Source organism: Fopius arisanus, unplaced genomic scaffold (genome assembly GCF_000806365.1).
Source record: "Fopius arisanus strain USDA-PBARC FA_bdor unplaced genomic scaffold, ASM80636v1 scaffold00014, whole genome shotgun sequence".
NCBI lineage: Eukaryota > Metazoa > Arthropoda > Insecta > Hymenoptera > Braconidae > Fopius > Fopius arisanus.
In genome coordinates, this window is record NW_011887753.1 from 1,433,042 (window position 1) to 1,451,727 (window position 18,686).

General features: G+C 38.5%; 4 protein-coding genes across 10 annotated transcripts; 3 read left to right on the forward strand and 1 right to left on the reverse strand.

Moving 5' to 3' along the window:
* Window positions 1-144: 144 nt before the first annotated feature.
* Fmr1 (synaptic functional regulator FMR1) lies at window positions 145-8,219 on the reverse strand. 5 transcript variants are annotated; one of them, XM_011299505.1, is made up of 16 exons: window positions 8,128-8,219; window positions 7,659-7,711; window positions 7,155-7,305; window positions 6,930-7,093; window positions 6,686-6,851; window positions 6,531-6,601; window positions 6,141-6,188; window positions 5,995-6,066; window positions 4,744-4,891; window positions 4,534-4,671; window positions 4,076-4,114; window positions 3,450-3,593; window positions 3,165-3,372; window positions 2,838-3,068; window positions 2,505-2,600; window positions 145-2,319 (listed from the first exon to the last, which is right to left on the reverse strand). In XM_011299505.1, the coding sequence occupies exons 1-16, from the start codon at window positions 8,176-8,178 to the stop codon at window positions 2,132-2,134; spliced, it is 1,968 nt and encodes a 655-aa protein (XP_011297807.1). In that variant the 5' UTR covers window positions 8,179-8,219; the 3' UTR covers window positions 145-2,131. The 5 variants fall into 5 exon arrangements, with proteins under 5 accessions (XP_011297807.1, XP_011297808.1, XP_011297809.1 ...); XM_011299506.1 differs by lacking the exon at window positions 4,076-4,114; XM_011299507.1 differs by lacking the exon at window positions 2,505-2,600.
* Window positions 8,220-8,960: 741 nt separating this feature from the next.
* On the forward strand, window positions 8,961-10,823 carry LOC105263347 (odorant receptor 67c). Of its 3 annotated transcripts, none has more exons than XM_011299510.1 (9): window positions 8,961-9,157; window positions 9,293-9,412; window positions 9,462-9,579; window positions 9,631-9,895; window positions 9,964-10,062; window positions 10,135-10,225; window positions 10,284-10,420; window positions 10,481-10,613; window positions 10,670-10,823. In XM_011299510.1, the coding sequence occupies exons 1-9, from the start codon at window positions 9,014-9,016 to the stop codon at window positions 10,718-10,720; spliced, it is 1,158 nt and encodes a 385-aa protein (XP_011297812.1). In that variant the 5' UTR covers window positions 8,961-9,013; the 3' UTR covers window positions 10,721-10,823. The 3 variants fall into 3 exon arrangements, with proteins under 3 accessions (XP_011297812.1, XP_011297813.1, XP_011297814.1); XM_011299511.1 differs by having other exon boundaries at window positions 9,462-9,534; XM_011299512.1 differs by lacking the exon at window positions 10,670-10,823 and having other exon boundaries at window positions 10,284-10,416; window positions 10,481-10,551.
* A 384-nt stretch (window positions 10,824-11,207) lies between these two features.
* On the forward strand, window positions 11,208-15,148 carry LOC105263348 (Golgi integral membrane protein 4). The gene is made up of 7 exons (XM_011299513.1): window positions 11,208-11,483; window positions 12,029-12,211; window positions 12,501-12,985; window positions 13,072-13,179; window positions 13,905-14,356; window positions 14,428-14,507; window positions 14,666-15,148. The coding sequence occupies exons 2-7, from the start codon at window positions 12,031-12,033 to the stop codon at window positions 14,701-14,703; spliced, it is 1,344 nt and encodes a 447-aa protein (XP_011297815.1). The 5' UTR covers window positions 11,208-11,483; window positions 12,029-12,030; the 3' UTR covers window positions 14,704-15,148.
* A 1,003-nt stretch (window positions 15,149-16,151) lies between these two features.
* Window positions 16,152-18,668, forward strand: LOC105263350 (chitinase-like protein EN03). The gene is made up of 5 exons (XM_011299514.1): window positions 16,152-16,386; window positions 16,654-16,901; window positions 17,109-17,412; window positions 17,477-17,639; window positions 18,040-18,668. Exons 1-5 carry the CDS (start codon window positions 16,269-16,271, stop codon window positions 18,500-18,502), a joined length of 1,296 nt encoding a protein of 431 aa, XP_011297816.1. The 5' UTR covers window positions 16,152-16,268; the 3' UTR covers window positions 18,503-18,668.
* Window positions 18,669-18,686: the final 18 nt, after the last annotated feature.

The following is an 18,686-nucleotide window of genomic DNA, read 5'->3' on the forward strand; positions in this document are numbered from 1 at the left end:
GCAAGTTGGGGGATATCTCAGTGTTCATCGGCTGCCAAAACTTGATTTTTCATTAATCAATTTTCTTCCATTTCAAACAAAATTGGCAGCGCACACAGTTCCGTTTACAATTATTTAAGGTGTCAAAATACGTACTTTGTTTAGTTTTTTTTTTTTATTTATTAATCATTTTTTCTTTGCAATCAACCATCGTCAGTGTATTTATTGCTTTGCAATGATTTATTTTGAGACACGTCCGATGAAGTTGTTGTCATGTCCGGAAGAAGAGATTAAAGACAACTGTTTTAAATTGGAACAAGGCAACACCGTGAGACAATTTAAAACCGCTGACTAAGTGATCATCTATTACTTTTGTATTCTTTATTTTTACGTGTTTTTTTTAGTATTTTTAATTATTTTTTTTTTGTATTTTTTGTTTAATAGCTTAGTATAGTAAAGCTAGTTTATTTGTTCAGACATCCACATTTTTTTATGATTTTTTTTTTCGTATCTTTTCGCCTAAGTAGTAATATAGTAATAAAGGTAATGCGCTAAATCTGCACTTTCAGCTAGACTTTAGATATCATAAAACATGTATCATCGTTCCATGTTTCACTGTTTCTTTTCCTGTCTGGCACATCATACATTGGTATCGCTAAATATATTGATTTTTCATATTGAATCATTAGTTTCACGTGTTGATTTAACGTTCTTCGGAAATTTTGATGATTTTAATCAGCCAATTAGCAGTTAAACGTTTCATTATCAATCCAGGAATCTCTAGTATTGACAAATTACAGATATGACGAGCGAAAATAATAAATTCGTACAAATAAAAAGAAGAAACAATAATTACGTCGTACAAAAGGACCAAGCCATAAATTCCCCTCAAATATCAACCAAAAACTAAAAATGTTTTCCATATTTATCGTAATCCAAGTATAGGGAAATTACCACTCAAACGGAGAACATAATAGGTCAATAAATGAACGGGGGAGAATAGTAATTCTTGGACAAGAAAATTAATAATAATCAAATAAAAAAATGTTGGATAAAGTAATAAAAAACAATTCAACATTGTGCAAATAGAAAGAAATGAGGAGACATCATTGGGAGAAGATATATTTTCTACCACGAAAAACAATTTGCCAAGCTGCCAATCACAATTAGGAATGGATGCTAATTTTCATTCGGTTCATTTAATCATCAATCGATTCCATCAAATTTTTTTTTTCTCGTTTTGACCCTGTTTTTTAATAACCATTTATCAATAATTTATCAATAAATCCAGAGGATGGAGAACAATTAGATTGTTCATTATACGAGTTAAATTTGGTTGATCATATTCGGTTTTCAATCCCTAGCATAAGATCAACCGTTAATCACTTGATCCTGACGAGAGATTTTTTTTTTCATCAATAAAGTTTGTTGGTCATCGAGTCTCGTGACGATTCATCTCATTATTTTGAAAGAAAAGGGGGAAAAAACGTGAGGCACGGTTTCACAATCCGGGAAGGGTCTCAAATATCAATCGCACTCAACGAAACAAACCCATGTGCACAAAACAGTGCAACACGGTCGTCGATAATCATCATCCCCACGCCCCCATCAATATCCCAATGAATGTGTCCATATTTATCAAACGCAATGATAGTCAATCTCTATCATTTTCAAACTAAACCATGCATGGATATTAATATGTCTTTAAATGTTTCATTTCTCATTTGTGTATACGAAAGAATGATTTACCTTTCGTCCAACGACGAAGTTCACTTTGAATTTTTTTTTCCACAATTACTTCCTGCCCTCATACCCCATCAAAACAACTGCAGTTGATCCTCACTATTGGAAACGAACAGTGTTGAAGATGTGAATAAGTAGACCAAGTAATCATTCTTCGTTTAATCATTAACAGATTGTTGTGTTCCTCAGTTGTTCCTCTCAAAGTCCTTGAATAAATCGGGTAGAGCGTCATGTGTCCACGTTGCTTAGGTGTCCATCAGCCATTTCTTCAGAGTAGTCATTAGTGTATTATCTCGGTAATTAATTCATTGTTTATCTCTGATCTTAACGGTTTTCCTTCATTGACTCGTGTCAATCCTTCTTCTACTCTCCGAGGGGGTCGATTGAAGAAGATAATGGAGGATGGCTATTAGCCACTGGTACCGTTTACCAGGGTCTCTTTCGGCTTGTTGTTGGAGGAGGAACGCCAGTTGTGTGGACGACGATTACTCTGACCCTTGGGGCCCTGTGGACCACTGTTGTTTGAATTTATCACGTCCTTGGAGATGGGAGTCCCCTCTTTATTCACAGATGTCTGGTCAGCCTGTCCTGAATTGCCTGGAGCAATCAGAACCCCATTCATCACCACATTAAAAATCACGAGCATTTTGAAAGATTTGTTTCATTAAAAATAATAACTGAACAATTTATTGAAATATATTTGTCATTGAATCAGATTGTCTCTCGCGTATTGTGCATACGTTACTCCACAAACTATTAAAAGAACTCGAGAAAATAATGACCTTTCTGACTGCTGTCTGGCGTTGCACTGCGTCGTCTTGATCGAATCTGCCTTCGTTTGTTCCCCCTAGGCTTTCCCTCGACACTCGATACAGATTCTACACGTATCACAAACAAACAATCGTGACCATCCATGATTTTAATTCTCAATGTTAATCGTTAGTTCATTAGTATCCCCTTGGAATATTAAGCGTGCGAATGGTTAATGAATCCTGGGATCCCAAGATCTGTGTTAGATGGTCACCAGAGTTCGTCGTCTAATTCATGCTGCGAGTTGATGGCGTCGGGAAGGTGATGGGGATGAGGCTAGTGAGGAAATTTATCGGTGAAATTACCTCGATCGATGCTAGATACGTCTTGGCTATCGAGGACAGTCTCTTCATCGTCAGTGGTTCGACGTCTGTCGTCTCTGCGGTCACGTCGTAGTGCAGGCGGTCTACCCTGTCTGTTGCCCGTCCAACTACCACTGCCACCCTGATGACCCTGATGACCCTGATGACTTCCCCCTCGAGGTGGCAGGTCTCTCACTCGCTCGTCGTTGCCGTCCATCATGTCTCTACGATTACCTGGCATTCCAAAATGAATACAAATTTAATTCACGTAATTATTGAGAAATTTTATGTATTTGAATGAAAATAATTAAACAGAAATGATTAGTGTACCTGCATTGAGTCGTGCTGGTGGTCTTCCTCGTCCACGACCCCGTGACTGTCCTCCACGTCCACCACGACCCCCACCACCCTCTTCTGGACCCGAGGACATGCCTCGCCTGACAGGTGTAAAACTGGGTATCGGTCCCGTTGTCGAGCCATGCATATTCCGCAGCTGCTGATCTATTTCCAATTTCTCTTGTCGAAGTTGCTCAACTTCCTGAAAATGCCCACACCCTCGTTACCTCGACTGAACACTTAAACTCATCTCTGAGATCTCTAACACATTCAAATTACCTTTAAGTGTGCTAAATGGTATTCCAACAGTACTTTTGCATTGGCAATACTCTCAACAGTCCCAACAAAAACGAATGGAACCTGTCCCTCCTCACGAGGCATCGTCGGCTGAGGCTCGTTATCCCCCTCGATTTTAACTCGAACCTGACGTTCAAACAACAACAAAAAAATATATTTATTCCCTCCATCCCATATCCTAAAAGCGATAATGATGACGTGTGAATTCTCGTAAATCGTCAGTACGAAAAAAATTGAATATTCAATTTCAACACAAGCGATTCTATAATTTCTATTCAAAGCAAATTGAGATCAACAATCTCGGGGAATTTTATGTAAAGAAAATAAGGAGAAAAAAATCATCCGCTAGAAAATCAAACTCTCATACCTTCTGGATCGATATTTAAATGGCTTTTTCAGAAGAAGAAATGAAAACTGGCCCGAGTGGTTCATGTATACATTCGTGTATAATATCTCAATACTAGAATGATTCTCTTCTCAATCGAATGCTCTCTGACCCTAACTCTTTCCATTATTTCTCTCTCATTTGTTTGTTGTTTTTCTTATTCTTTTTTTTTTGATGGAACAGATGAAATAAAGTCACAAACAATATAAGGTAATATACTTACTCTATCAGTATGTACATTCCCACTCGAGCCAGATGTAATCTACCGAAAACAAACAATGCACTGTATGTCACATAACAAAATCCTCTTAAAAAGCAATTGAATCTTGAATTCTTGATTTAATTTTTCATCTCTGAATTAAACTAGTTCGATCGTTGCAATAAGTAAGACTGAAAGTATCTTCCCCCAGAGTTTAATCTCGTTTGAATTTCGTTTTTTTTTTAGTTTCTGAGGTAAACCAATGTGAGAAGTAACACAAATTATTAATAACACTCATAGAAACAAAATAATAATAATCGTAAAAAAAAACTTGCCTCAGTCCCGCAGGACTGTGGACATCTTGGCATTCATAAGCAGTTAAAAAAAGTCTCATAACTTATTGCAAGCAATTCATCATAGATTTACCATTTGAAAAATTATAAATAAATGGGGATGATTATAATGTTGATAAAGCTACTCACAACACCGCTTTTATCCACAATCTCCTGAATAATCCGCCCATTCTTTCCAATAACTTTTCCTACGAGGACTCTTGGCACTTGTATAGACTCCTCACTGTACTCCAGCATCGAGCGTGCTTTCTTCACAGCCTCGTGAGTCTGCAATTATTATATTTCACGTTCAGATGCTTTCACAGGGTATCAAAGGATGTGCGACTAAGCGGATATTACCTCGCCGTATATTTTGAATGTACAGGAATTCTCCTCCAACTCTATATTCGTTATGCCCTCGACTTTTCGCGCCTGCTGGATGTTAGCCCCATGTGCTCCAATCGCCAGACCCATCAGATCTTCACGAACATTGAATTCGTCCGTGTATCTGATGACAATAACAGTATAATTTTTAATAATTTTTAATGTACAAATTACATGAGTCGATTCAATTATGGAATTCTCAATTCTATATTAATCGTTGGACGAAGCTTAAGGTTTTAGTAAAAATAGAGGATGAAAATTTAATAATTGAATTTAGCAATCACTAGCTGAAGCGTCAAGCAAAGGAAGTCGTGTCGTCTGACGTGATAAAAGGCTGAAAATGAGAGGGAAAATAACAGCAGTATCCTGTTTCTCAAGACCACTAAACATCGCGTGCAATTGGAGCCCATGCAGATGAGATAATAAATTCTTTGAATTAGGATCGATATTCTCTGACGTTGTACCAACTAAAAATTATTATTCTCCTATCGCGAATTGATTCATGAATGATTGACGCAACAAGTGATTCTGGGATGCAGAATGCGATTGATGGAGATGGAGAATGGATTCAATCGAGGGGTCAAAAATTTCAAATTATTATTGGGAAATAATTATCAAATTGTTAAGGGGAACCCTCGGTATTTTTGTTATTTCTTTTCCTCCGGATTTGGTGAGTGGTATTCCCATACTCTTCGTAAACATACAAAAATATATCAGTGTATCTCAAACATGGGCTGGCCGAGAATCGCACATCGTCTGCTCAAAGAATAATTCCCCAGAAACACCACGAATCCATTAATTGTGAGATAAACTACTTCCACTGTATCCCAGTGATCCCACAACTGACTACGACAGCATTTATATCGGGTAGAATGAAAATAAAAAAAAAAAAAGAAAACAACAAGTAATTGTCGATATATTCTGCTCCAGAGTACGTGATTCCAAGCAAACGTAATGTTTATTTCATCGTGAATGAAATAACACAAACACTGTAGCATGCACATGGTAAATTTATTTTGAATTTCATTGATTTCATTTAGTTGTTTTATCCTCTCATACGCACATTGAATTGATCTAAATGCAGAAGTGTCACAACGCCATAGAAAAGTCGGTAAAGGCTATTGATTGTTTATTCAATAATTCGTATTGACGAACTTGATCAGTGGAACAAACTAAAACGAAATTAATGAATCACGGTGATCGCGATCAAAATCGATGACGTCTCACCTTGGATTTGATCTGGCCCCAGCCTCATAGTCTGAGACACGCTGATATATAAAGTTTGATGATCTAAATTTGCTGGAAATGAGAAAGATAATTCAAAATTCCAAACCCCCATTCATAGAGAGCTGACGTTTCTCTAGTTTAATTACCTCGATTCCATTCTGTCTGTTTTAATATCGTTTTTTTTTCTTCTGTATCTTTAATAGAGAAAATTTGTCATTGAGTTAAATTCAAGTGTTCTACCACGTCACCAAATCCTAATGAAGAGCATTAACGAGCACATTGAGGGGGAAATTGAGGTCTTACCTATTTTATTTCTTTTTTAGTCATAAGTTATGAATTTTCAACGAGTTGATGTAAAGCCACAGACAGGATGGCAAATGAAACGTGGATGGGAGGGTAGGGAAATTGAGAGAGCAGAAAGACAGCGAAAAACCCATATTGTGATACTTGAGTTATTGGGTCGAATGGAGAATATTATTGCTTTGGAAAGAATATGCAAGAGAAATACGAGGGATAGACCAGTGATTTGTGCTCACCCCCCGACTGTCTGGAGCTTCGTGGACTCTAGTTGGCGAACTGCTTCTTCCGTCCTCTTCAGCAGGAGCACCTGGAGGCAAAAATTCATAATGTTGAAATAAAAATAATGAATGAAGAATTGCAAATTAATTATAATGTCAAAGTAATGAATTACTTTTTGCGAGAGATTTCGGAAGTGCATCTCTTGGATCATACTACTGTTCCTGCGGATATTCTCGTTTCTGGAAATGGCCAGGAGGATTCCTTTGTCTGGTATATATCGACAAACAGCTGCACCTATCGCTTTCTGGAACTTCTTGTGTACGTTATCCATCTTAGCACTAGAGAAATCGACAAGTCAATTGAATAATCACTGAAATAAATTCATAAAATATATGAAATCCACGAATAATACTTACAACTCTCTGAGCTCTTCAGGTACATCGATCTCGATCTTGTGAAAGGTATTTTTGTCGATTGGCGGATTTGTATTTTTCATTCTGATACGTTCCAGAGCGACGATCTCTGTGTAACTATACTCCCAGCCGAGGTACTCAACAACTAGAAAACCCCCTTTGATCATCTGAGAAGAATGATCAGTAAAATATCTAGAAATCATTGGGTGATGTTTTTTCATTTCTCACCTTGATGATGGCCTTCCACCAGCCACAGACTTCTTGATCATTGGCCCTCGAGTAAACCTCGATCTCCTGACTCTCCTGGAACTCTGCCTTCGGGCCATCCTTCATCGGTAGACGTACTTGAGCAAATGGAAACTTTGATTCGGGCTGCCAGCTGTCGTGAGAATAAAAATCATCAATAAAACAAACAACAGCCCCCCATCATCCACCAATTACCGAGGGAGAATCTCTCGCAATACCATAAACCACAAATTATCGAGTGAGGGAGATAAAATACGCATATACATGATCATGAAGAACAAAGGAACGTGTCAACGTTCTTTTGTTCTCGACAATCTCCAGGGAAAAAAATCATCACCACCAAGAATTGCCAGTCTCAATGAATTAACAGATAAGGGCGCAGAATCAAGGGGAATACCCATTGTCTAGACATCCCCAGAGCTGTCTACATGTCTACCGATATTCTCCCTGATCCCCGAATTATCCACCAAAAAATCGTTCACTCACTCATTGTCGAAGGCCACCAGTACTTCATCCTTGAAGACATCAGTGACATAGGCCTGAAAAATCAAGGAGTCCATGAAAAATAGTAGAATAACTCATCTGAATGCATCAACATCCCGCAGTTGTTGCAAAATAATTTCACCGAATGTTAATAAACTGTCGAGTAATCCCCAGGGAGACTCTAGTCCAGGGGTAATACAGAATCCGTAAAATGACAACGTGATGAGACATGATGCGAATAAACTCGATGATATATTAATTCCATCTAAAAAATCACGCCCTGTCAAATGAGGAGGACATGGCGTCGTACAAGCCGCGCGTTCCTCGTACGAGGCTCATGTAAAGCCGTTGAAAAACTCTCAAGTACATGGGTTAAATACCGAATATATTGATTACCCTATTCTCGAAAAACTGATGAATGTTTAGATGCTTGAATAATCGTTATTTTGGTTATACTTATCGCAGGGCAAACCTTATAATACGCTCCGTTTTCGCCGCATACTTCGACTGCGAGATCCTCCATCTTGCTTATATGTGTGACGGGACTCACTACGATCTGCACGAGTTGGCATCTAATGCTCAATTCATGTTTATCACCCAATTGAACGTTTTCATGGAGGTGAACGAGCGACGGCCCGAGCATTCGCGGCAAACCGCATTATTTGAATTTGAATTCAATTGGCACTCGATTTTTTTAACATTCCATAACCGAAAAATTGTCTTAGGCACCAACGAAAAAAAATCTATTTATCAAATTCATTTACTAATCAAATTTATTCGACAATACTCCCTGGATTTTTTAAATTTCCTCTTTCAATAAAGACAATTATAATGATGGATATTCTAGACCGATTGTTTTATATAATCCAATAATTATTTAATCGGATATCATTCAATGGAAATTAAATTGATTATTAATGGAACAAACCGATAAGGTCCCGTGAGCCGGTGAAATCGGCGTAGATCCGTCCCCTGGAGATCGTCTGATGTCGCGTTACACCCGGGGAATAATAACAAAAAGTCTTGGAATTGTCTCGTCGTCATGGTTTCTCTATTTACCCCTTTCGAATGAGTGACACTCACTGATGCGTGACGATTCCCTCCTCCGTCGTCACCCTGAAGGTCCACGTAATGTGCAATCTACCTGTCAACACCAGATGCTCCGCGACAACTATGCGACAATTGCACCTTTGGTGGATTGCAATTGTTTTCTTCCCAGAACCCGTTGAAATGTGCAATTGAAGGTGTCAACACCAGATGCTCTGTCCCGACGAAGTAGTTCCCCGTCTTGGAGTCCGTCCCGCCACCAGTGGGAGTGATTATTCACGCGACAACACCTGGAGAGAGGAAACGAGGACATGGACTTCTGGGAGAAACTTTACTTCAAACCCATGAAGATTGTGTCCTGCTGGGCTGGACAATGGCCTTATCAATCAGCCGTAGAACGCACTGTCATCAGGATCCTACTGGTGTCAGCCGTTGGCAGCCAAATAATCTCTCAGGTTTACCGCAACAATTTTTACTTCAATTTAATACCAATTTATATAATATTTTATTTATTGAACCCGATAAATCACTCCAGTGAAAACAATTATTCGTCTAAATAAAAAAATTTCAATGTAATTGATGAATTTTAGATTGCAGCCGTTGCCGAACACTCGAACGATCTCGATTTCTTCATGGAATTGGTCCCTCCGTTCGTCGTTGAACTCACCTGCTTCACGAAGATGATAAATTGTTTTTTTTTCCTGGGAAAGGTGAGTGGCCCCTCCTCAGTGGAATTAATCTAGTGCCACTGTCTTTCAGATAAAAATCCTGTTAGAGCAGCTGAAGGAAAATTGGGAATTTTTTCCCAGTGGTCGTGAGAATGAGCTACTCCGTGAGCACTCAAAATTCGGATTTCAGATATCGATGTTGTTTTTAGGTGAGAAGAGTGTTTTTGGGATTGATTGATTATTCATTCATGACTTGACAGGTACTCTGTACGGATCTGGATTTATATTTGCAACGCAGCCATTCCAGACGATAATTTTGCACCTTGTTCTCAATTCGAGCCACAGTATACCCCATCCATTTCTCATCCCAGCTAATTGGGGACCAATTGATCCTGACAAATATTACTTTCCCCTCATTACACTGTCTGCAGTGTCTATTTATTGTGTCGTAACGATGCTCGTTGCCATTGATTGCGTATTTTACACATGCTCCAGTCATGTCTGCGGTTTATTCGCTGCTTTGGGGTAAAGAAATTCCATCTGTCAGCTGATAAAATTAATTTCACATTATTTATACATCTTTTCTTCTGAAGATATTCAATTGAACGTTTCGAATTCAATGACAATTGCCGGAAGGACGATGGATTCGCTTTTCTTAGACGGTGTATTCAGATTCATAATAGGGCACTAGAGTAAGTACAATCTAATTACCAATTTTCTATAATTACGTAAATTACGTGATGGAATTCCTGTAATTTTCACAGATTTACGAGTATCATGGAAGACGTATTGACATTTAATTTTTTATTGATGCTCGGAGGAGTGACAATGGCGATGAGTTTGACTGCTGTTCAGGTAAAAATCTAAATGACTGTTCCATTACCGTTAATTAATCCAAATTTACCTGCAACAGATGGTAATTAATTTCGAAGCGATAGTGAAACTCCTGAAGAACCTCGCGTTCGCAATCACTCAAATTACCCAACTCGCGATCAAGTGCTGGATGGCACAACGCATGATGGATATGAGTCTCAATATAAAATTCAGTCTGTAAATAAAATCAATTGCTCTACATTTAATTGCAATTAATGGCACGTCAATGTTTTCTAGAATAAATTCCAAGTGGTACCTGGCAACTCCCAGAGCTCAGAAGCTGATAGGCTTGATGATAATGAGGAGTGAAATTCCGTGCGAAATAACCGCTGGAAAAGTAATCGTCATGTGTTTGGAGACATTTTCATCGGTAATCTCAATTGTTAATCAATTTTCCCGTCATGTATTGCATTGATTTAATTTCAGATTGTCAGAGTATCCGCATCGTATTTCACAATGTTCCTGGCTCTTCGATAAATAGCGAATTCATTATGATTTGATAGTACAGAGGCGTTGGCCTCTTAGAAGATCGCGAGTGACAATTGCTCTTCGGAGTTTTCTTTATTTGAAATATATTCGTTTAATGGTGCTACTGTGTCTTTTCTCGTTTCTAATGATTTCGAAAAAAATTCTGTTTTCTCCCCCAAAATCGTAGATCAACCCCGGGAGTGGGGGTGATCAAAAAATGTTTTATTATCAATTCCATTGCTTGTGGAGTGATAATTTATTTTACATTTCAGTGAATACCTCCTCAATTGTCATGCTCCCCTGATACTTTTTCAAAAATTTTGAATTTTCAAATTTCAGTAAATACCTGTTCGATTTTTCATGCTCCCCTTTCATGGTGCCCTCTCTCCCTGGGGGTGAGGTACTACGATGGAGCTGGGGACACTCAGACCCCCACAATTGAACCTCTACTTTAGTCAATCCTCTCTGGGGTGGAGCTTTAAAACTCAACACAAAATATTGTAAAATGTACATTTCATACACGGAACAGGTTTCAGTGCTCCCCTGCTCCGTGTTTGATAATGTTTTCGGGTGTTTTATAACCTGAGCCCCAACATTTTATTGAATACGGAGATAATCCCAAGGTTGCTGTATCTCATTGTAAAAGAGATACATTTTTTCAATATCACCGGCTCCTCGACGAATACACACTGCAGCTCATTCCACAGGAACATCTGTGACCCACTCTCTCAACATGATTAATTAGTGAACAAATAACTGTTAATTCCAGGAGGTAAGAGTTTTGTTTATTTCGTTAATCACAACTGCTCCAGAAATGCATTTTTAAAGATTTCCACGTGTTAAACTCGAAGCTGAATTTTAATTTGCATTACGAATTTTAGATTACTTACATACGCAGCGATTTTCATTCTTTAATACATGCAAAATGAATTGCCAAAATCTTTTACATTCTTTCACGAATTCGCGATAAAATACAGGAAATCATAAAGCCTGACTCTGATATTAGCTGTCTCTTGCGAATTTTAAAAGTCACACGGGTGTTTCAGGAATATTTGAGAATCTAAGACCGTTAACGAGGTATTTGTAATGACCTTTTTTGAAAGACTTAATCCACTCTATCAAAAAGGTTCTATGAAAAATTTGGATATCTCTATTGAATTCTAAGGAATTGCTCGGTAAATTAACTAACAACGAGTCATGCTACTCTTTATTTCTTCGGTACTCCATAATTTCCCTCAGGATGTCTGCGTGATAGTTGAAAATTGATACGTTCAATTATTAGCACTTAAATAGAATATTCTTTATATTCTTATACAGAGATGAGCGGCTCCCGTCTCGGTAGGGGTCGTGGAGGGCGACTGGCCATTTACGCTGGATGTCTAGTGGTGATGGCATTAATTGTGTTTCTTTATCGAGCTGCCACAACTGAAATGACGAGATTACGAGATCTCCATGTCCAATGTGCCCATCAGCAAGAAGCCCTGGCAGCCCAACTCCAAGGTGGTCAATCTATCAAATAGCGAATCTATCGTATTAGCGAATCGATTAAACGATTCAACTGAAATCGATTTTGACTATTAATCAGTTTTTCTCACATATCTCGGAATCCAGAGTTGATATCGAAATTTTGATTGAATTTTTTTTTTGTCCGGCTAATGAAGAGCTGGAGAAAAGATTTCCACAAAAAATTCGCTATGTCTCGTCGATCCAAAGATATTTGCGAAAAACTCAGAGAACGGAAATTGTAACGATCTAGTGCATTGAATTAAATGGATAATTATTGTTCCAGTAATTTTCGAGTACAAAGTCCGACTGGAGAAGTCCCTGGCAGAGGAAAAGAACTCGAATGCCTTAGCTAAACAAGAACTCCAGCAACGTGCGACTAGAGAGAAATCCCTGAGAGACAAGGACAGTGTTGAGGCATTCCAGAGAATCAATTCCCTCCAGCAACAGCACAAATTGCTGCAGTCGGAGCACCAGGACTTGAAGGACGAGTGCGCCAAGAGGCAGAAGATGTCCCTGGAGGAGAGCCACAAGCTCGAGGCTACACTCCAGGACCTTCGAGGCCAGATTCGAGAGAAGAATAAGGAAATTGCAGATAAGGAGAAGTCGATTGAGAGCCTGAAGAGTCAGTATCTCAAAGTCGATACTGAGAGATCGAATATTGATAATAAATACAACGAGCTCATTAAAAATAGCAGCGACAGGGATGGTACAATTGCTCACCTGAAGAAAGAGGTTTTTCAGCTCAAAGAGGAATTGGAGGGAATGAAGGTAATTATTACCCAATTATTATATCATGTTATAATTTTCTAATTATTACGATGACAATTGCATTGAGGTGTTCAATATTATTCCAGACCTCCTGCAAGACAACATCCTCTGATCCTAGTTTATTAAATCCACGCTCTTATCAGTTGAGCATGCAGCAAAGTGTAGCATCGAAAATCGCCTCGCCTCGGCCGCAGGTGAGTTATCCAAGTAAAAATAATGGCAATCCTATTCCAATTCAGGCACCACGACAAGATAGATCCAATGATCAGCCCCAGGAAGATTATCCTCGTAGTAATGTAGAGTCTGATCGAGGGGATAAACCTGTCAATGAAAAACAGGATATCCACATTTTACCGTTGCCGTACAGTAATGTACAGATTAACAAACCAGGGCCTGACGATGTTGGGAGTTTCAAAGAGAAGCAGGAGAAATCTGTTCTGCCCATGCCGAACGCTGAGGACAAATGATTATTTTCATTGATATATCAGTTGATCAATTGTCGGTATATTTGCATCTGGGTTTTTGAGGGTCTAGCTTCACTGCTGTACTTATTTCAACAATTGGATTCTATTCTTTGAACGCAGTTTTTATTATTTTTTTTTTACTGTTAATTGTAAGCAATTCGTGCTCACATGTACTTTATCTTTGTTTGTAGTTATTCGATGTTTGTCCAGTGCCAGGGGTTTATTGTTCTGATTGTTTTTCAAAATGTGCCTTGCCCATGTTATCTCGAATTTTAATAAAATTTTTATCATTTGTAAACGGTTGAGTTCTTTTTTTTTATTTCCAGATTCTCTGCGCTTTGCATGCGATTATTTGTTTCATCCTTTCCTTTGTAATTAAGGATTTTTTTAATAAGGATATAATGATGTATGAGAATCATTGAGTATTCTCATTTTTTAATTGTTTGGCATTGCAGGCTAGTTCGACAACCAGTTTATCGAAACTAAACATTGAAAGCTCGACGAGATCAATCAAAAAATTCGAATCAACGTCGACCGAAAAATCGGTTGTTAATTTTCCCGCAGTACCGATGAAACAAGTGTCACGATTAAAATTACCGATGGGTGTAGTGCCAATCCCCAAAATGCTCGAGGAGAAGAGAGTGAAACAAGAAAAGGTGAATTTGGATGAGAACCGAAAGCCCGAAGTTAATGAACGCTTGGGAAAACTCGAGAGCACTGACGACAAACTGAGGAAACAAAAAGCCCAGAAACTTATCGAGGAAAATTTACATGAAGAGGTGCATAATGATGATGGACATGTTGGCGAACACGAGTTCAACCAGAAAGATGGTGCGCCCTGGGTGTTGCGGGTTAAGCCAGGATTCCAGGAAATTGGTGAACTCAATCGTGATGAAAAAATTTCTGAGTGAGTTATTGCGCGAATAATTTGCATCGATTTTTTGGGATTTAATTATTTGGTCTCGTATTTCCCGGTAGATTGGACGAGAGGCGACCACAGGACGTGGAGGAACAAGATGATGATTACAGGGAACCACCACTGGGCGAGGAAGAACAAGGTCTTCATTTTTATTAAGTCACTGAGAATTTTCCTAAAATCAATTGAAAATTTTCAAATAATTTTCAAATTAATATCGAATGAAAAATATCAATAATCCGATTCAAAGTCAATAGATTAAATTTCACCTGACGCCCTAATTCGAGTAATTTTTTCCAGACGAAGACGATCAGATAGAGGATGACCAGATAAAGTAATGAATATCATCAGAACTCATCGGTAGACTATCCGAAATGGTGGAGCATCCCGAGAATCTCAAAATATCACCGATAAATCGTATTTTTCCATAAATCTAGGACAACTGAGTTTGTGAGGAAAGGAGTGACACTAAAACTTATTCTAATGTATTTTCTGTTGAAGGAAGTGCTGGCGGGGATTCCATTATTCTCATTATCACTTCAGACAGAGAAGCATTCTCCGAGGAGAATGGCAAGGCTGTTCCTATACTCCTGACATCTCCAATTACCTGTACAGATTGTTTTTTTTTTTTCAATGCAATGACGCAACGGCATACGAGAATAGACACTCTAGATTAAATGAACTCATTAATCTCGAGGTTTATATGTTTTCAAGAATACAATAGCGAAGTAATGTAAATAAACGACTATTGAAGTTTTAATAAAAGATGATGTTGGCGGCTAATTCTGGTGATAATCTCATTCCTAGCTGACTTTGATACAATTTAAATTGGGGCGCTTGAAACTCAATGATACAGAGCATTATCCACTCTGGAATAATCGCAAATTTTATTGCCACGATCGAGTGTGGGCGTTTCACAATACGAAAGAGTACTACCGATGTTATGTAAATGCGATAAATCTTGACTTTTCAATTAGCATTCTCGCTGCACTCATTCTCATGCTGTGGACTAATAAATGCAAATTTTTTTACCAAGAAGAATAATAAACAAGATCCCAGAGAGAATGATAACTGAGACATTCGCGGGGGAAATTCCTCGGCCTTGGGCCCATAGACCAGGTAGATGGCTTGAATATTGTCAATTATCCTGAAATTCAACCGCTCACTATTCTAAAGTGTTTATAAGTCTGTGGAATTATTCGGGCGAAGAGACAGATATTGGGGGCTCGGTCGGTTTTAATTCATTCGAAAAATCTCTCAAACTCCTGGACACTTCGATCTACCACGTAAATATCGGAATTCCCACTGAGATAAATATGACATGACCCCAAACAGACCCAAATCGTTATCACATGTTTACAAGACATCAATAGTATGAAATGATTTTGCGTAGTTTTCAAATCTCTCGGACTTGAAATAATAAATTGATGTATTCCTAGTTTTCCACTCCCTGCGCTGATTTTCCTCAGGCGCAATAAATTGAATAAATTAATTAAGTACCAAAATAATAAAATCCATATTTTTTCATAAAAATCGGTAAAAAATTATAAAGAAATTAAATTCGCTTGAAGTCTTTCTACGAATTCAGTATTAATGTTCACCTCTTTGATCTTTCCTGATAGGGAAGAGTAATTGATGTCTCCAATTGCTGACAGCACATCCAATTATTCCTTTTCCCCTTCCTCGCGAGTATTGACGATACTCGTTATCATTATTAAGTCGTACCATTGAAAAATCGTGTGGCCTTTACTTATTTATGATCTCCCCTCCTCTGGCGATGATCTCAATAGTTCGGATTCCTCGGGACTTGCAGTTTCCTGCGAGTCACTGAGTGAGTAATACCGCATCGTTGTCTCCATTTATTTTATTCTCCAGATCTGTTCTCTGGTATTCGAGTTGCAAGATGAAACTATTCCTGATAACGCTGATTGCCTTCAGCATCAGCATCTCCTGGGCTCTGGATCTCCATGAGCACAACAAAGTCGTGTGTTACTGGAACTCCACAGCCTTCAATCGTCCTGGTAATTATTGCAAAGGCTTTTATTTTATTTTATTAATTCAACTGAATGAAATTTCAATCGTGAATTTGTGGAAAGGGGATGCTTATCATTTCTAATTCTGTGATAATCTAGACGGATAAATATATATTTTGAGAATGTTATATTTTTTACGCGGAATTTACCTAAAACTATAAATTATATGAATATAATAATAATTTGATATAAAATAAATAATTTCCATGCGTTTTATGGGCGTATGTATTTTTTATGTATTTTTCCTTGGGGAAGGCGTGGGAAAATTCCAGGTTGCGGATTTGAATCCGGTCCTTGGCCTCTGCACCCACCTCGTCTACGGATTCGCTGCGATAAATCCAGACAATTTCAAGATAGTACCCCCGAATTTCAACACCGGGGCTAGTTATGGATTTTACGAATTCATCGCACAGTTGAAACGGAGTTTTCCGGGTTTGAAGATTTACCTCAGCGTTGGAGGAAATGCTGATCCCTACGAGTCGACTCACAAGTACTTGACTTTGGTGAGTTTCTCGAATTGCGAATGACTCAAAGACGAAAGATCAATCGATATTTAATATAATTTAATATAAAATTCTCCGACGAAAAATTATCGATAGGATTGACGTGAAAAAAAAGCATTTCTTCGTGTTTTCATTATTGCGAATATTTCCCTGGGTTTTTTATCCTGAAAAATAATTGATAAATAATTATTATCGATGTGATTTAAGGTGGAGACACCCGAGGCACGAACAGCATTCATCGACACACTGGTGTCTCTCCTGAATCAATACGATTTCGATGGAGTCGATCTCGCCTGGCAATTTCCTCCAGTGAAAGTAGAGAAGAAACGGGGAACATTTGGTAGCATCTGGCACGGAATCAAGAAGACCTTCGGATACGGTTCATTCAAGGATGACAAGGAGCAGGAGCACAGGGAGGGATTCACTAACTTGGCTCGTGACCTGAAAGCTAAACTCATACCCAGGAGCAAGGCTCTCAGTCTCACTGTTCTGCCCCACGTCAATGCCAGCGGTGAGTTGACATTTCGAGGATAAAATAAACAAACAGTTCAACTCCATTTTTTTTTATGACCTAGTGTACTATGATGCAAGATTACTGTCACCGAATCTCGATGCCGTTCACTTGATGGCCTTTGATCAGAGAACGCCTGAGAGGACTCCAAAAGAGGCTGATTATCCCGCCCCACTTTACGAAAGCTACGGCAGAATTCCCCAGGACAACATCGATGCTACTGTCCGGTATGCATCTGGTGGAATCATCAAAAAATAATTCTATCCCATTTTCCCTTCAATTTTTTCAATCCTCAATCGGTGACATGAATGCATTTTTATTACCCCGGTTTTTCGCGAATATCTCCGAACTTAACGAACATCACGATTTTTTCTTCAGTACCTTTTTTGTAGCTCTCAAGTTTTTCTGTGAGAAATGTATCCGTAAAAATTTCCGTATCTTTCCTCGATTCGGAGATATTCGGTAAAAACTGGCGTCAAAAAAAAAAAATGAAAATTATCCTAGGAGATGAATAATTCCAATTTGAATTACGCATCTTAGTTGACCAATAATTATTAAAAAAAAAGTAATGAATACGGGTAATTAATGGAAATTGATAATAATTTTATAAATATTTATTATCCTCAGCTACTGGTTAGAGCATGGAACCCCCGGAGGAAAGATCGTAGTGGGAATTCCAGCTTTCGCTCGCACGTGGAAATTGACAGCAGACAGTCAAATCTCCGGAGTTCCTCCAATCGTGTCAGAGGGGCCTGGGGCAGAGGGACCCCTCACAGCCACCCCAGGACTCCTCTCCTACGGCGAAGTATGCACTCGTCTAAGTGATACCTCAGTGGGAGGTGTCAGACGTGTGAGTGATCCCTCCAAGAAATACGGCAGCTACGCCTATCGTCCCTACAACTCAGACACCGGTGCCGAGGGCATTTGGATCGGTTACGAGGATCCCGACACAGCCGGAAATAAAGCAAGTTACGTAAAAGCTAAAGGACTGGGTGGTATCGCCATTTGGGACTTGTCCACCGATGATTTTAGTGGCACCTGCACTCGGGACAAATTCCCAATTGTCAAAGCAGCCAGAGATAAATTGTGAATCTAAAAAAATAATCATGATTCCATCGATTCTCGATAATTGAAAATTCAGATGATTTTGTGAGTGAAATTTCGAGACATTTTTAACAGTGTAGTTATTTTTATTAAATACCAATCCATCTTACAGACGTTTTACGCCTCAAAATTAAATTTATTTTATTTCTAAATGATACATTTGTTATTAA

What these genes read in the sequence shown, in the direction of transcription:
- Fmr1 (XM_011299505.1), bottom strand. Translation starts at nt 8,178, where the DNA reads ATGGAGGATCTCGCAGTCGAAGTATGCGGCGAAAACGGAGCGTATTAT. An exon ending in TTGTGGATAAAAGCGGTGTT is followed by an intron (nt 4,115 to 4,533) that starts GTGAGTAGCTTT and finishes TGTTTTCGGTAG; the next exon opens with ATTACATCTGGCTCGAGTGG. An exon ending in ACCAGCACGACTCAATGCAG is followed by an intron (nt 3,069 to 3,164) that starts GTACACTAATCA and finishes TTGGAATGCCAG; the next exon opens with GTAATCGTAGAGACATGATG.
- LOC105263347 (XM_011299510.1), top strand. Translation starts at nt 9,014, where the DNA reads ATGGACTTCTGGGAGAAACTTTACTTCAAACCCATGAAGATTGTGTCC. An exon ending in GCAGCCAAATAATCTCTCAG is followed by an intron (nt 9,158 to 9,292) that starts GTTTACCGCAAC and finishes GATGAATTTTAG; the next exon opens with ATTGCAGCCGTTGCCGAACA. An exon ending in GTTTGGAGACATTTTCATCG is followed by an intron (nt 10,614 to 10,669) that starts GTAATCTCAATT and finishes ATTTAATTTCAG; the next exon opens with ATTGTCAGAGTATCCGCATC.
- LOC105263348 (XM_011299513.1), top strand. Translation starts at nt 12,031, where the DNA reads ATGAGCGGCTCCCGTCTCGGTAGGGGTCGTGGAGGGCGACTGGCCATT. An exon ending in CCTGGCAGCCCAACTCCAAG is followed by an intron (nt 12,212 to 12,500) that starts GTGGTCAATCTA and finishes TTATTGTTCCAG; the next exon opens with TAATTTTCGAGTACAAAGTC. An exon ending in ACTGGGCGAGGAAGAACAAG is followed by an intron (nt 14,508 to 14,665) that starts GTCTTCATTTTT and finishes AATTTTTTCCAG; the next exon opens with ACGAAGACGATCAGATAGAG.
- LOC105263350 (XM_011299514.1), top strand. Translation starts at nt 16,269, where the DNA reads ATGAAACTATTCCTGATAACGCTGATTGCCTTCAGCATCAGCATCTCC. An exon ending in GCCCCACGTCAATGCCAGCG is followed by an intron (nt 17,413 to 17,476) that starts GTGAGTTGACAT and finishes TTTATGACCTAG; the next exon opens with TGTACTATGATGCAAGATTA. An exon ending in AACATCGATGCTACTGTCCG is followed by an intron (nt 17,640 to 18,039) that starts GTATGCATCTGG and finishes TATTATCCTCAG; the next exon opens with CTACTGGTTAGAGCATGGAA.